Here is a 13,090-nt window from a genome sequence, read left to right as displayed (position 1 = left end):
ACTTATTATGATGTAATTCATCATGTGTTCATTTCATAAAGTTTGCCTAGAAGTTACAATATCTCTGTGATCCATGTTGTTGCTTCATTCCCTTGATATCACAATGGTTTCAAAGGCGTCATTAGTTCTCATTGTAATTAGACTTCAATAATCAGTTTATATGATAAAATTGTGGTTTTAGCCAGGATCTGATGATCCCTAGGGTACTGTGGGCTAGAGAAGGTCAACGATTAATCTGCGGGTACTAAAATCATCACTTTTGTTGAACATGAAGTCACTTTTACCATTAGGAATTTGACATTAATATTTCTTAGAACCAACTTATAATCGTCAAATAAAAATTTGATTCAATAAACTAACTCTAAATCATTCTTTAAATCTGTATAGATATTATTCTCATATTCAGGATATTGTTGTAGGAAACTCAGGTTTCATTGTTCCTAAATTTGAGTTTCTTGATGCCATACGCAAAATCGCCAAGGAGAATAATGCACTTATCATCTTTGATGAAGCTATGACCGGATTCCGTTCGGCGTATGGAGGAGCTCCAGAGTATTTTGGCATTGTTCCTGATTTGACAACTCTAGGAAAAATAATTGGTGGGGGTCTGCCAGTAGGTGCATATGGGGGAAGAAGGGATATTATGGAAATGGTGGCACCAGCAGGACATATGTACCAGGCTGGTACTTTGAGTGGAAACCCCTTGGCTATGGCTGCAGGAATAGAGACTCTGAAGCTTATTAAGGAACCAGGAACTTATGAGTACTTAGATAAAGTCACTGGAGAACTTGTTCAAGGGATTCTTCAAGTTGGAAAGAGTGCAGGACATTCCATGTGTGGTGGGCATATAAATGGGATGTTTGGTTTTTTCTTTACAGAAGGACCTGTCTTCAATTTCGCCGATGCTAAGAAGAGTGACTTAGCCAAGTTCGCTAGGTTCTACCGGGGAATGTTGAAGCAAGGTGTATATTTTGCACCTTTACAATTTGAGGTTGGGTTCACAAGCTTGGCACATACTACTGAAGACATCAAAATGACAATAGCAGCCAGATATGATATGATATGATTGATGATCTATACTTTTGTTTTTCAAAATGTGATTTTCAACTCTCAACGAATATAGTAACTGGGATGATTTCCTGACATCATGTCGTTCTTGGGAGACTCTAATTTGGGACTTTGCTGCTAAGACTAGCTGGACTTAGCTCAGTGTCCTAATGAGTATTTATTGTTTTTGAGACTTTTTTCGTTCTTTCTTCTTTTCTTACCATACCTTAAACAATAAAAAGAAAATGTTCTATATTTATCTCTATTTTGTTGTACTTGTCTCTATTGCCGAATACATACATAAACTACTTATCTTGTATTGAAAGAAACATTAAATGATCGGTTAATTTTAAGACCATGTCATTTCGGTTTTTTTTCCTGCTTGAATTTTTTTTTTTACTGCTGCTTGAATAAGTTATAAACCTTGAATGCGATCAGTGATGACTGCAGCAGCAACATATCCCCCCCATGATTGTCCATGAAGCCAAGGTAGTTCTTACCATCAATTTACTCATACTATTTTCCATCAAACTTAGGGTGATCCTTGCCAAAGAGCTTCCTGGCAACCCTACGTGATACGAATTTAAATGAAAGCTAATCAAATTTAATTTCTCTAGTTTTTACTTGAAAGACCTGTTTTGATTGAAGAACAGGTTATTAACTAAACCGATAAAATTAAGGTAAATTAGTTGGGTGAAATAGATATGGAAGACATTTGATAACTTCCTAAATGAAGCAGAAAAAATAAAGTATAGAACTGTAGATAACAGAAAAGAACTGATAACATTCATTGCATTATGTTTTTTGATGTGGAATTTGAGCATTCAACATGTAAAGGTCCAGATCGAGCAGTAGCACCGTTTGACTTGCTGAAAGCATATCGATTCCATTCCGTATTATTGAAAGCAGTTACGTAATTACATACTTAAGAAGAAATTAGTATGTTTAAAAGAAATAGGAGAATAAATGAGTACTGCTATTAAGTAGAAGAAGAAAAAAAAGATGCACTGAAATAATTAAAATTAAAAATTAACCCAACTTCAGGTCTATAAGGAAACACGAATTCCCTGTAGAAAAACTCATTTACATTTCACTGTTGAGGTGGCATGGGAGTTCTTGTTTCCATTAAAAAAATGAGGGCCATTGGGACACTCGGTTGAGATAAGAATTAATGTCATACAACATTTTATATTCATATATTTTCCCGGGTGTATGGCTTCATGAGCTCATGGGAAGTAAAATAATAAGTAGGACAAAGCACTTGCTCTATTATTCATTCTTTTCCACTTGTCGGATATGCATCAAAGAAGTTTATATTCACGACAAAAAATCTCTGGAGAAAGCGGCCTTCAACATGCATGTGAGATATTTGCAAAGTGGTCCTTTTTCATTATTTTTTTTTAATACTAGCTAGGATATAAGGCAGCACAGTTTTGCTATTTAGTGTACCGATTTATTAACATGAACAGTGATCGACGACATTTATAATTCATTTATCAGATTGTTGTGCAACCATATGCGAGGGAGAAAAGGTAATATATATATAAAATATACCGTTAAATGAATTTTTTAGGAGATTAACTTTCATCTACTCGATGAGATAATACTTTAAAAAATTAAAAAAAATACTTGTATATTTTAGAGTGTGCAACAATAAGAGTAAAATCTTATTAACTAAGTAAGATTGACTGCATATATATAGATATAGATCATATGAATTTGAAATGGTTAATTTTATAAGTTTAACTGACAGGTTACAAACTACTACTATAATTTATCAAAATAAGAAAGCCGGTGGATTACCTTAAGCATGTGTGGAGGACGCTTAGGAAACAATAAACAGATGAGCCAAGCGAACAAAAAACACACGAACCGTTCAATTCACGATCACATCATCCACCCCCCACTTGCTTCAACGTATCGTGTTTGCGTGAATTACCCTTCCTCTCCCTCACACAATAAGTTAAAATGTAATTTATCCTTCTCCTATTTGATTTTAAACATTATAATTTTAATTTTTCTATTTTTTTAATTGTGATATTTTATCTTTTATTTTTAAAAAAATCATTTTTTATTTTTATTTTTTGATTGAAATATTTTATTTTTACTTTTAAAATTTCTTTAATTTAAATTTTTTTATCAATTTTAAACTTGTTGATAATGTATTTTTTTATTTTAATAAATTAAGTTTTTTATAATTAAATAATTTTAATTGGGTATAAGAAATAAAATTATGAATTATTTAAAAATGAAAAACAAAATATCTCAAAAAAAAGATAATTAAAATTATAAAAAATAAAAAACAAAATATTTCAATTAAAAAATAGAAAAACTATTAAAAATATGAAAACAAAAATAGCCAAAAAGTGAAATTGCAGTTTTTTCAAAAAAATAAAAAATAAAAAATCTAGAAGGCATCCGAGAAGAGAACTCCTAATCAACCATCAGCAGTGAAAATTACTAATTACTAAAGTCGGCATCACTGCGTTCGCTCCGGTGCTTGATCGGAAAAAAAACAATGTGAGAAGACATTGAAGAAACAAATTAAAAGAGGTTCAGCATGGATTTTGGGAGGAAGAGAAAAGCGCTGGGTCGAGTTTGGCTCTGCAGAGAGGGCAGAGAGGGTGCTCGGAGAGCCAGGTGTCGGCGCATTCCAAATGGAAGGCGTGGTTGCAACCGGGAACCAGCCGAGCCGGTTGCTCTGTTCCGATATGGTCCAGGCAGACGGCGCATTCGTTTCCCATCACAAGTTCCTTTCCGGTGATTCTGGGTAGCTTGTCGAGCTGGGAAGGGGAGAGCCCGCTGTCGGAGGCTGGCTTGGCCGGTAGCGCGGGGTCGGAGAAGTGGTCGGTGAAGTAGTAGAGAAGGCACATGTACACGATCAAAGCGGCGCTCATGCCGATGCACGGCAAGAAAACCGCCAGAAGAACGGAACCGAGCATGTTTGTTGGCGTTGGTAGAGAATAAGGAAAGGAAAGGTTGTTTGCATTTGATTGAGAAGATCGCTGTTCCCTTTTAAAGTTTTGCTGTTTCGCATGTGACAAGGAAAGCTCTCCAAAAGCCCCACCCCCATCCATCATCGCCTCTTAAGATTAACTTTTAGTATTTATCTTATCTTATCTTAAACCACTATATAATTATTGGATTATATTTCGCTTATCTTCCTATTTATTTATACCAAATATTCTTTAATAACAACTTTTCAAACAATAAGCTAGGTTTTAGAAGCAATTTGGGTCACGTTTAGATCATTTTTTTTCAATTGAAAAATGCTTTATTAACACCCATTGTGTTATTTATAACAAACTCGGAGAGGAAAAAGTATAAGATTTATGACTGATAAGAAAAATAAAAAGATAGAGAAAAATTAGAGATATTAGCACCCATTGTATCATTAACACTTATCTTCTTTCTAGATGGGCCCCCTCAAGTTTACCAAATCAGACGTATCTATTCTTCTTTGTACTTTCTTTTTCGTGTACAAGTGTGTCGTTGATTTAATTCATTTTGCATTTGAAAGAGGTCATAAACAAAATGCGTCACAATGAATTCAAGCCGTTATTAACTTTTGAATAATTATATATATATATATATATATATATATATATATATATATATATATATATATATATATATATTAGGTATTATAATTTTAATTAAAGAAGTTCATATCCTTAAAATAGTGACTTGTTTTTAACGAGAAGAAAAATGGTTCCAAGAGTTTAATTAACGAAGTACGTACGTAGGAAAACTAAACTGGGAAGGTTAACATGGCACAACGAAAGTTAGCCTCACGTGGAGTATGCGTAATTGGGACCATCACTGTTTCGCTACATAAAGACAAGAATGAAGAATGTCCAGAATCACAGCCAAAAAATGTGAAGGTGATAGCAAGGGAATGAATGAATGGGGATGGGAATAAATAAAATTCATTTTGAAAGCTTGAAAGATTACTTCTATAATGCTTCAGTTATTATTTATTTTCTGATGAGCTCACAAAATTTTAGGACCCATCCTCTACAGGATCAGAGGTATAGTACTAATATTTTTGTTTTTTTTCTTTTAAAAAAATTAAATAAGCTTACTCTACAGGATCCGAGGTATCAGAGATGATATAGTACTAATATTTACTCTGCGATTACGAACAGTGTGAGCGAAGGATATGGTCAATGGTGAGGTTCGTTTGAAGTTTCTTTTTCAGCAATGCTTTCTCGAATGGTAATTATTAGGCATTTTGATTTTGCTTTTCAAAAAAAAAAAGGCTTTTTGATTTGATTTTGATGCGTGCAGATAAAAAGCATTCGTCTTCGTTTCTTCAATGTTATGATTATTAGATGAATCTTGGAGTAATATATATCAGATTAAAAAAAAAACCATCATGGTCCTAGTAAGAACGAGTAAATCCTCCATTTAATTTCTGATCTTGTATATCACTTTCCAAGTTCCATTGGCATCATGTTGTTGGAAAATGATGCTCGAACGCTTCCCACTATAGCCGGACACGATATTCAGCTCTTGCAAACGCAACAACCATTATCTTAAAATATTCACTCATTTGGAAAATTGTTTTTACTATTTCTGTATTCATACTTTGTTTTTTCACCAATTGAATTAGAATCCATCAAATTAAAGCCCCGATGTTTACGGTGCTAAACGTAAAAGCAACATCAACAAATCTAGGCAGATATTTTACTTTTATATCTATCACTTGCAAGTTGCAGAACTAATTAAGCATGCATCTTACTCCTTTTTTCATAATCTTGCGGTAATTAATTCGTTTCGTTCATTTGGAACCAATCGAATAATATATATCTCGTGTATATAAGTAAGCCACTTTACCATAACAAAACGTACCTGAATCTATTCAAGTGGATCCCATTTCGCCAATTGCCAACGCAACTTGCCATCGAATGGTATAAGCACCGTTTTTATCCGTCAATGGTTGCTAGGACTTTTCCATAACTATGTGCAAACATAAAATCTGTGGGTTTATTGATAATAGGGTAAGGAAATTCTTTAGGGTGATTTGACTAATTTAACCATAATCAACTTGGATTGAAATGAAAAAATAAACTAAAAAAAATTCACTACTATATATCAAATGATTTAGCTGATCTGACCTGGAAAGAATAGTCTAAATCTAAAGCATACAAAGTCCAGTATTCCAAAATCAAAATCTCACGATCTATCTATCTATATATTATTTACAAACAAAATTGACGGCACAATAACTTGTGTGTGTGAATTTAAATATATAAAAGTATTCCTATTTTTAATTATTGTCATTCATTACAAATATTTTAAAGTAACAAACTTTTAAAATTATTTATAATTTTATTACATGGTAACAATTTAATCAAAATATTATTTATTCATTGTAATTTGGGGAGAGATTCATGGTAGTGTTGTGTTGATACTTTGGTTTATGGGGGCGTGAGTGATACGTTTCAGTGGTTTAGTGCTGTTGGATTGTGTTCGTAAGGAGAGAAGAGAAGATATTGTAGTGTTGTGAGTGTTAATCGCACATGGTTAAATTGCTAGTTGAGAGAATGTTGGGCGTAGTTGGTTTGTGGTACTGGTTGTAGATGGCAGTCATGGAGGGTCAAAGATTGCTAGCTACCATGGTTTTCATTTAGTGAAAGAGAAGGTGTTGTTGTATCATGAGAGAAGGTAAGAAGTAATAAGAAGGAAAGAAGTTGAAGTAAAAGAAAATTTTAGTTTTAATTTCTCTTCACTCATTTATTTGGATTTTTTTTATTGATAGATTTTTTACCTTTAGTTTAGGGAGATTTTTGCTCGTGTTCTTGTTATTTTTTCCTTCCCTTCGAGGTTGAGCATTGTTCTTCTTCTGTTTTTTTTTTTTTTGACAAATGTTTGCTAGAAGTTTTAAAAATATATTCGCAAAGCATTGTTGATTTCTAAGAATATGAAATATTCATATATCAAATAGTCTAACGGAGATTCATAAGTTGGTTTAAACCTTTCTTGATATGTGTTTTTAATTTCTACGGATTAAAAATATGAAATATCCATACTTATCTCAAGTCTTATTCATTCTCACAATGAAATGAATATCTTAGATTTTCATGAGAATAGAAGTTACTCTCTACAATAACTACTCATATCCACTCTCTTTTGTTGTATTTATTCTTTTATTCTTATTTTTGTTAAATGTTTTTTTTCCTGAAATTGTCAAATGCCAACTAAACATGTTCATGAAATTAATATTTCCAAGCATACCAAATAATGTACCAAGAAATGTAATTATTGAGAATTTAATTTGAAATCTTGAAACAAAGGTGTTCTAAAAGTACTTATTTAATGAATTTTTACACTAGAATACATTTTATTTCTTCCAAACATACATGACGCTAATTTATTGTGAAACCACGTGTTTGTTGTCAAAATTAAAAACATATCTCTACAAATTTATGTTTTTGTACTGTGCGAAAGATTCAGATTCCATAGGAGATTTTATGAAATGTTGAACAAAATCTGAGTGAGGAGTTATTGAACTTGGATAAAGTGGGAGAGGATGATGGGCCATTGGGGAATGGGCCGAGAAGAGGCCTATTAAGAGAGAGGGAGAGAGTGCCGGGTGTTAGGGGGTATATAAAGTGAAACACATCGCAGCAACCAGGTTAGGGCGCAATAGAAAATACAAAGCCGTAGAAGAGGGCTCGCTCTTTTGTGTTTGTCCGCGAAGGAAAGAAACTCTATCCTTAGCTATCGCGGTAACTCTCACTCGCAGATCAATTCTTCTTCCTATTCTTCCATTAACAAACCTCTCTCTTGTGTTTTGTTTTCTTTTTCTTCTTTTTTTCGTTTCCAGTGATATATTTTTTCGATGTTGTGGTTGAAGGTTTTTCTGTGTGTTAATTTTTTTTTTGTTTGTTTGGCGGCGTAGATGGATCGGTACCAGAAGGTAGAGAAGCCAAGAGCTGAAACTCCAATCGATGAAAACGAGATCCGGATTACTAGTCAGGGAAGGATGCGTAACTACATTACTTACGCCATGAGCTTGCTTCAGGTTTTCTTCTTTTCTTTAAAATTATAATTATACTGAGCTTTTATGACGACTAGTTGAACTTTGGAAATACTGTTTGTCTTTGTTTTATTGCTTGCTTGTCGAGTCATAATTATTACGCTTCTCGTTTGAAGCTCTCAACATAACCATGGCCTCTTGTTTATTTATTTATTTATTTATTTTTGTTTAGCCCTTTGTGTTTGGTTATGACGAAATTGTATGTTTTGGATTTTGGAGCGAATGGGAAGGATCAGTGTGTGTGGTAGGTGGCGTACCTTACCCTACTTGTTTGTACTTCTATTTTTCACTTTTAAATAAAAAACGAAGGTGACTAATAAATGTATTATGAGTTTATGACTAGTATGCCACTATACATATGATTATTGTAAGGCTTAGATCCTCGAAATATAATTTAAAGCATGTGAGTTGTGACATCTCCTTCCTTCCTTTTCCCTTCTCTCCCCATATTTAAATGTTTCAAGTCTAAGTGTGTGTGTGTGTGGAGGGGGGGTGGGGTTTAGTGCTTCTGCTCTTTCCGTTGCGAAATTCACAACAAGGGGACACTCTATCTTCCCTTTCCTTCTGTCTGTAGCATTCTCTGGGGGCATTGGGAAAAGTGGATGTTATGAGTCCCGCGCTTGTGTCACGAGGCTCTCTCGCCTGTTTGAGTTGTGCTTACTGCTTAGTCATAACATTGGAGCTGCAGAAAGTTTGTGTGTGAAGTCTTTTATTTCCTGAATTCTGAATTAAGATATTGATTCTCTGTTTTCTGTGCTAACTTCTGTAAGCTCACTTTTTCTTGTTTATGTCTTCACAGGAGAAAGGTTCTAATGAAATTGTTTTCAAAGCAATGGGGAGAGCTATTAACAAAACCGTGACAATTGTGGAGTTGATCAAGGTTTGTTTGCTTCTGCGGTTAGCTTGGCTGACCTTTATCTTAGTATTTTGTTTCACTTGAGGAGGATTTTATTTTAACGTTTATTTCTTGGGGTTAATGCAGAGGAGGATTGTGGGCCTCCACCAGAATACAGCAATTGGATCCACTGATATCACTGATACTTGGGAGCCCCTAGAGGAAGGCCTCCTTCCGTAAGAGCAGTTTTATGATTAATAGTATTTTAAATCTGAATGGTTCAAGTGTTAAACATTCCATCCAATCAGGTGGATGCTGGTGCTTAATCCTTACACTCTATTTTTATCATTGTTCATCTTGTAGTTTGGAGACAACGAGGCATGTGTCAATGATAACAGTAACCCTTTCAAAGAAGGAACTTGATACATCATCTGTGGGGTAAGTTGGCTTTCAATCCTTCTTACTAATGCCATCACACAAATTATTAATAAATTTTGACTCACAAGATGGAGTTAGGGTACCAAGTTTTGTTTCAGACATATGCAGTATGCAGAGAGGTTTCAGCTTTGAAAATAAATATTCAAAACCCTGCTTTCAGTGCACCAAAATAAGTTGTCTTATATTATGTGTACTTGGATTAGTATTGAGAATCATGTGAAGTCAGAGATGTTGTTGGTGAAGGTTTTGTTTGAATTGGGTGAAATATTGAAGCACAGTGCACAAATCTAGAATTACCCAAATGATGCTTTGTGTTGGCAATTGGAGAGGAGACTGGTATTAAATTTATGTTGCTAAAGTTATAGAAATGGAAAATTTAAGAAGAAATAATAATAATAATAGATTTGGTGTGAATATCAATAGTGATATTGTATCCTTTTAAATGGGATCTTCATGATTTCATTTCCCTCACTAAGTTTTTTTTTTTTGTTTAATTAAAAAAGGGATAGCAATAATAGCTTTTATTAGATTTGGTGTGAATATCAATAGTGATGTTGTATCCTTTTAAATGGGATCTTCATGATTTCAGTTCCCTCACTAAGCTTTTTTTTTTGTTTAATTAAAAAAGGGATTGCAATAACAGCTTTTATTAGATTTGGTGTGAACATCAATAGAGTGATATTGTATCCTTTTAAATGGGATCTTCATGATTTCAGTTCCCTCACTAAGTGTTTTTCTTGTTTAATTAAAAAAGGAATTGCAATAAAAGCTTTTATTGAATCTTATTTTAGAAGCATTGAGTGAAACACAAACTTTTTTTGAAGTTTTTTTTAACATAAACATGTCTGTTGATTAAAAAAAAGAATTATTCTTCAAAATAAGCCGAAACAAATGGGCCCTAGAATTCCTCCTTTTGTGACAAGTATGCATTTGATATTATTTTTGCGTTGGATAATGGCATGAAAATCATAGATAATATTAATCATAGTACATGCTAATTGTAAAAGGTAAAAAGTAGATGAAATAAAAGAAACTCTGGTTTGGATGATAAGAAATTAGAGAGTATATGCACTAGTTATATGTGCTTCTTTACAAGATTTCAAGATTTTAGGCATCAATCAATAGATAAGCAAGTTATATTATGAACTATGAACTACAGGGAATTTAACGGATTGTGTATTTTTAGGTATCAGCCTCCATTACCAGCTGACCAGGTGAAGGCTGCCACAGATTTTGATTATGAAGGAGGTACGTACACATGTAAGGTGCTTTTTTCCCCATTTGATAGTTTACATCTGTTTTAACTTTTATGTTCACAGAGGGTTCGCCCAATGGCCGTGCTCATGGTCGTGGTGGCCGAGGCAGGGGAAGGGGCAGAGGTATGTTTGTTGTGTGCATTGTTTCATTTTTATGAACCATATGTTTGTAGGTGTTTGTTCACTTTGTTGTCACCTGGGTAAATTATCTGTGATTGGTAGAGTTGTTTGAATGAGTCCATATATAGTTTCCTCATATATATGCTTGAAAATATTCCTTAGATGTTGTGGATGATTATTTCTGTGAAACTTTAGGCACAGGCTATTCAGATATGTAAATACATCTATATTTTCATTAATCAATAGATGTTTTATCTATAGGCACTCACTTAAAGCAGTCCACAACCTCATTTATCATGTTAAGTATTAACCGAGCATCTTTTCCATTTTTTTTTTATAAAAAAACTAGTTTGTAGGGAATCTGAACTGAACCCTTGGGAAACAGGTGAAGAACGGTTATGCTGTTTTTTGATATAGCTGCTGTATTTGATTTCAGGGAATGGTTTTATTTCAGCTGATTATGAGGATGGAGGTTGGGATCGTAATAGGGGAAATGCAAGGGGCAGGGGTAGGGGAAGAGGTCGTGGCTTTCGTGGTCGTGGAAGGGGGGTAGGGTACAATGGGCCCCATGTTGATATGCAAGATGGAGGATACAACCAAGATGTACCTCAAGGCCGTGGTACTTGATCCTTATTACTTTCTTTCATTTCTGTGGTAGATACATGTGTGCAATGGCTATCAGTGTTTGGAAATCAGCTTTTGCAGTTGATATTCTGGGAAGTGTTTGATCTGTTTGTTTCAAGTAAATGACTGTTACCTCTTGATATTTTGGAAGTGAATAAGTATTTAAGCTGGTTGTGTGACCTTATGGCTCTTGGTTTACTGTCTAGACTCTGGAGCAATTTCATATATTACCTTAACTTTGTCATCTATATATCATAATACATCTTTTTTGGAAGTGATTAAGCTGCTTTTGTTGTAGGTCGTGGCCGTGGCAGGGGGGGATATCGTGGAAGGGGTCGTGGCTTCAGATCCAATGGGCCAATTCAAGCAGCTGCCTGAGGCAACCAGTAGGCTGCCATTGGTGCAGTGCAGATGACTTGACTAGTGAAAGAAAGCCATGTCTAATCTATGCTTTCTTTTATTTGTTCAATTTTCTTCATTTCCCCCTTCTTTTTCTCTGGGGCCCTGAAGAACTGTAGGGCATTTTCTTACAGTTTTATGTAGACTTTTAGTTTTCAGACTGCTGCCCGCATAAGGCACCCTTTATGTTTTAGACCTTGGTCAGATGCTTGAACAGTTGTACTTCTGTTTTGGCCCTGAATCTCATTCTTTAATTTTTATTTTCTAGAGATGTGTTTAAATTGATGTTTTTTTTTCCTTTCCTATTCTTACACCCTCTATTTCATTTTTGGGCAATTAAGAAAAGATTATGCTCCCAGCGAATGCGTGGTTTAATAATTTTCTTAGTTGGATGTATTTTTTTTTTCCATGAGCTGAGATGTTATAGACTTAGTTTGGTGCAAACTTGTACTGTGTCATGCAAATTGGTTCTTGAATGGTATCCCCTCGATGTAGCTCTAATTATTTATTTGCCTACTAAATTTAACTAATTTATGGGACTACGACGGCCAATTAACTGTGCTAATCTGACCAAATCATTTCTTAAGTCATTCATGATCAGTCAACCGACCTAGATTGATTATGCGGGAGATCGCATTAATTAACAAGGACGACTAATAATTAACTCATTGATGCACATTAACTGCCACCCCCATTACACGACTTGTGCCGCTTTATTTCCTATTAAAGAAGAAAGAATTTACAAGAGTAGACTCATAGTAGTGGACTGAGGAATGTGGGTGATTCATTCCAATTAGTTAGACGTGTCTAAAAAAAACGAATTGAACTATAAACATTGCACTATTTACATGTAATAAAATGAAATGAACCGTTCTTAAATAAAAAAAAAATTGAATTGAATTGATTGAGAATCAAATTGAAAACTCGGCACTTTTGCGACGATAGATTGTATCAGGTGAGTAAATATATATTTGGATTGAGTGTTTTTTTTTTCTTTCTTAACCTCCGATTTATTAGGTGAAATAAGTGACTAATTTAAGGTAAATGGATTGAGTTCTTATATTCCTAATAGCTTACCTAAGTTAATATTGTCAGACCCCATTAATTAATTAAGGTGCAACTCATTAAACCATATTAATTTACTGGTTACGTTACACGAACCTTCCCTCCTCATCCATTATTAAAGAATTCTTATGAGAGAAAATGAGGACAGCATTCACCCTCTACAATCAAAATACCAAGAGTTTTTAACCAATCGCTTCTGTAATGATAACATTTACGAATAGTGTAGGTTTTTAATCCTGTCAAAAAGGAAAAAAATATCAA

At 34.1% G+C, this 13,090-nt stretch overlaps 3 protein-coding genes across 3 annotated transcripts; 2 read left to right on the top strand and 1 right to left on the bottom strand.

Annotated features, from left to right (window-relative positions):
* Positions 1–499: 499 nt before the first annotated feature.
* On the top strand, positions 500–1,066 carry LOC114391775 (glutamate-1-semialdehyde 2,1-aminomutase, chloroplastic-like). The gene has a single exon (XM_028352724.1). The coding sequence runs from the start codon at positions 515–517 to the stop codon at positions 1,064–1,066; it is 552 nt and encodes a 183-aa protein (XP_028208525.1). The 5' UTR covers positions 500–514.
* Positions 1,067–3,403: 2,337 nt separating this feature from the next.
* Positions 3,404–4,123, bottom strand: LOC114391813 (E3 ubiquitin-protein ligase ATL23-like). The gene has a single exon (XM_028352790.1). It carries the CDS (start codon positions 3,987–3,989, stop codon positions 3,603–3,605), a length of 387 nt encoding a protein of 128 aa, XP_028208591.1. The 5' UTR covers positions 3,990–4,123; the 3' UTR covers positions 3,404–3,602.
* A 3,517-nt stretch (positions 4,124–7,640) lies between these two features.
* On the top strand, positions 7,641–12,067 carry LOC114394133 (ribonuclease P protein subunit p25-like protein). The gene is made up of 9 exons (XM_028355726.1): positions 7,641–7,781; positions 7,955–8,077; positions 8,892–8,972; positions 9,075–9,163; positions 9,291–9,365; positions 10,552–10,613; positions 10,685–10,744; positions 11,178–11,360; positions 11,664–12,067. Exons 2-9 carry the CDS (start codon positions 7,955–7,957, stop codon positions 11,741–11,743), a joined length of 753 nt encoding a protein of 250 aa, XP_028211527.1. The 5' UTR covers positions 7,641–7,781; the 3' UTR covers positions 11,744–12,067.
* Positions 12,068–13,090: the final 1,023 nt, after the last annotated feature.

This window comes from Glycine soja, chromosome 17 (genome assembly GCF_004193775.1).
Source record: "Glycine soja cultivar W05 chromosome 17, ASM419377v2, whole genome shotgun sequence".
Classification (NCBI taxonomy): Eukaryota; Viridiplantae; Streptophyta; class Magnoliopsida; order Fabales; family Fabaceae; genus Glycine; species Glycine soja.
Note: the sequence above shows the minus strand (reverse complement) of the source record. Positions and strands in the feature narration are given on the sequence as shown.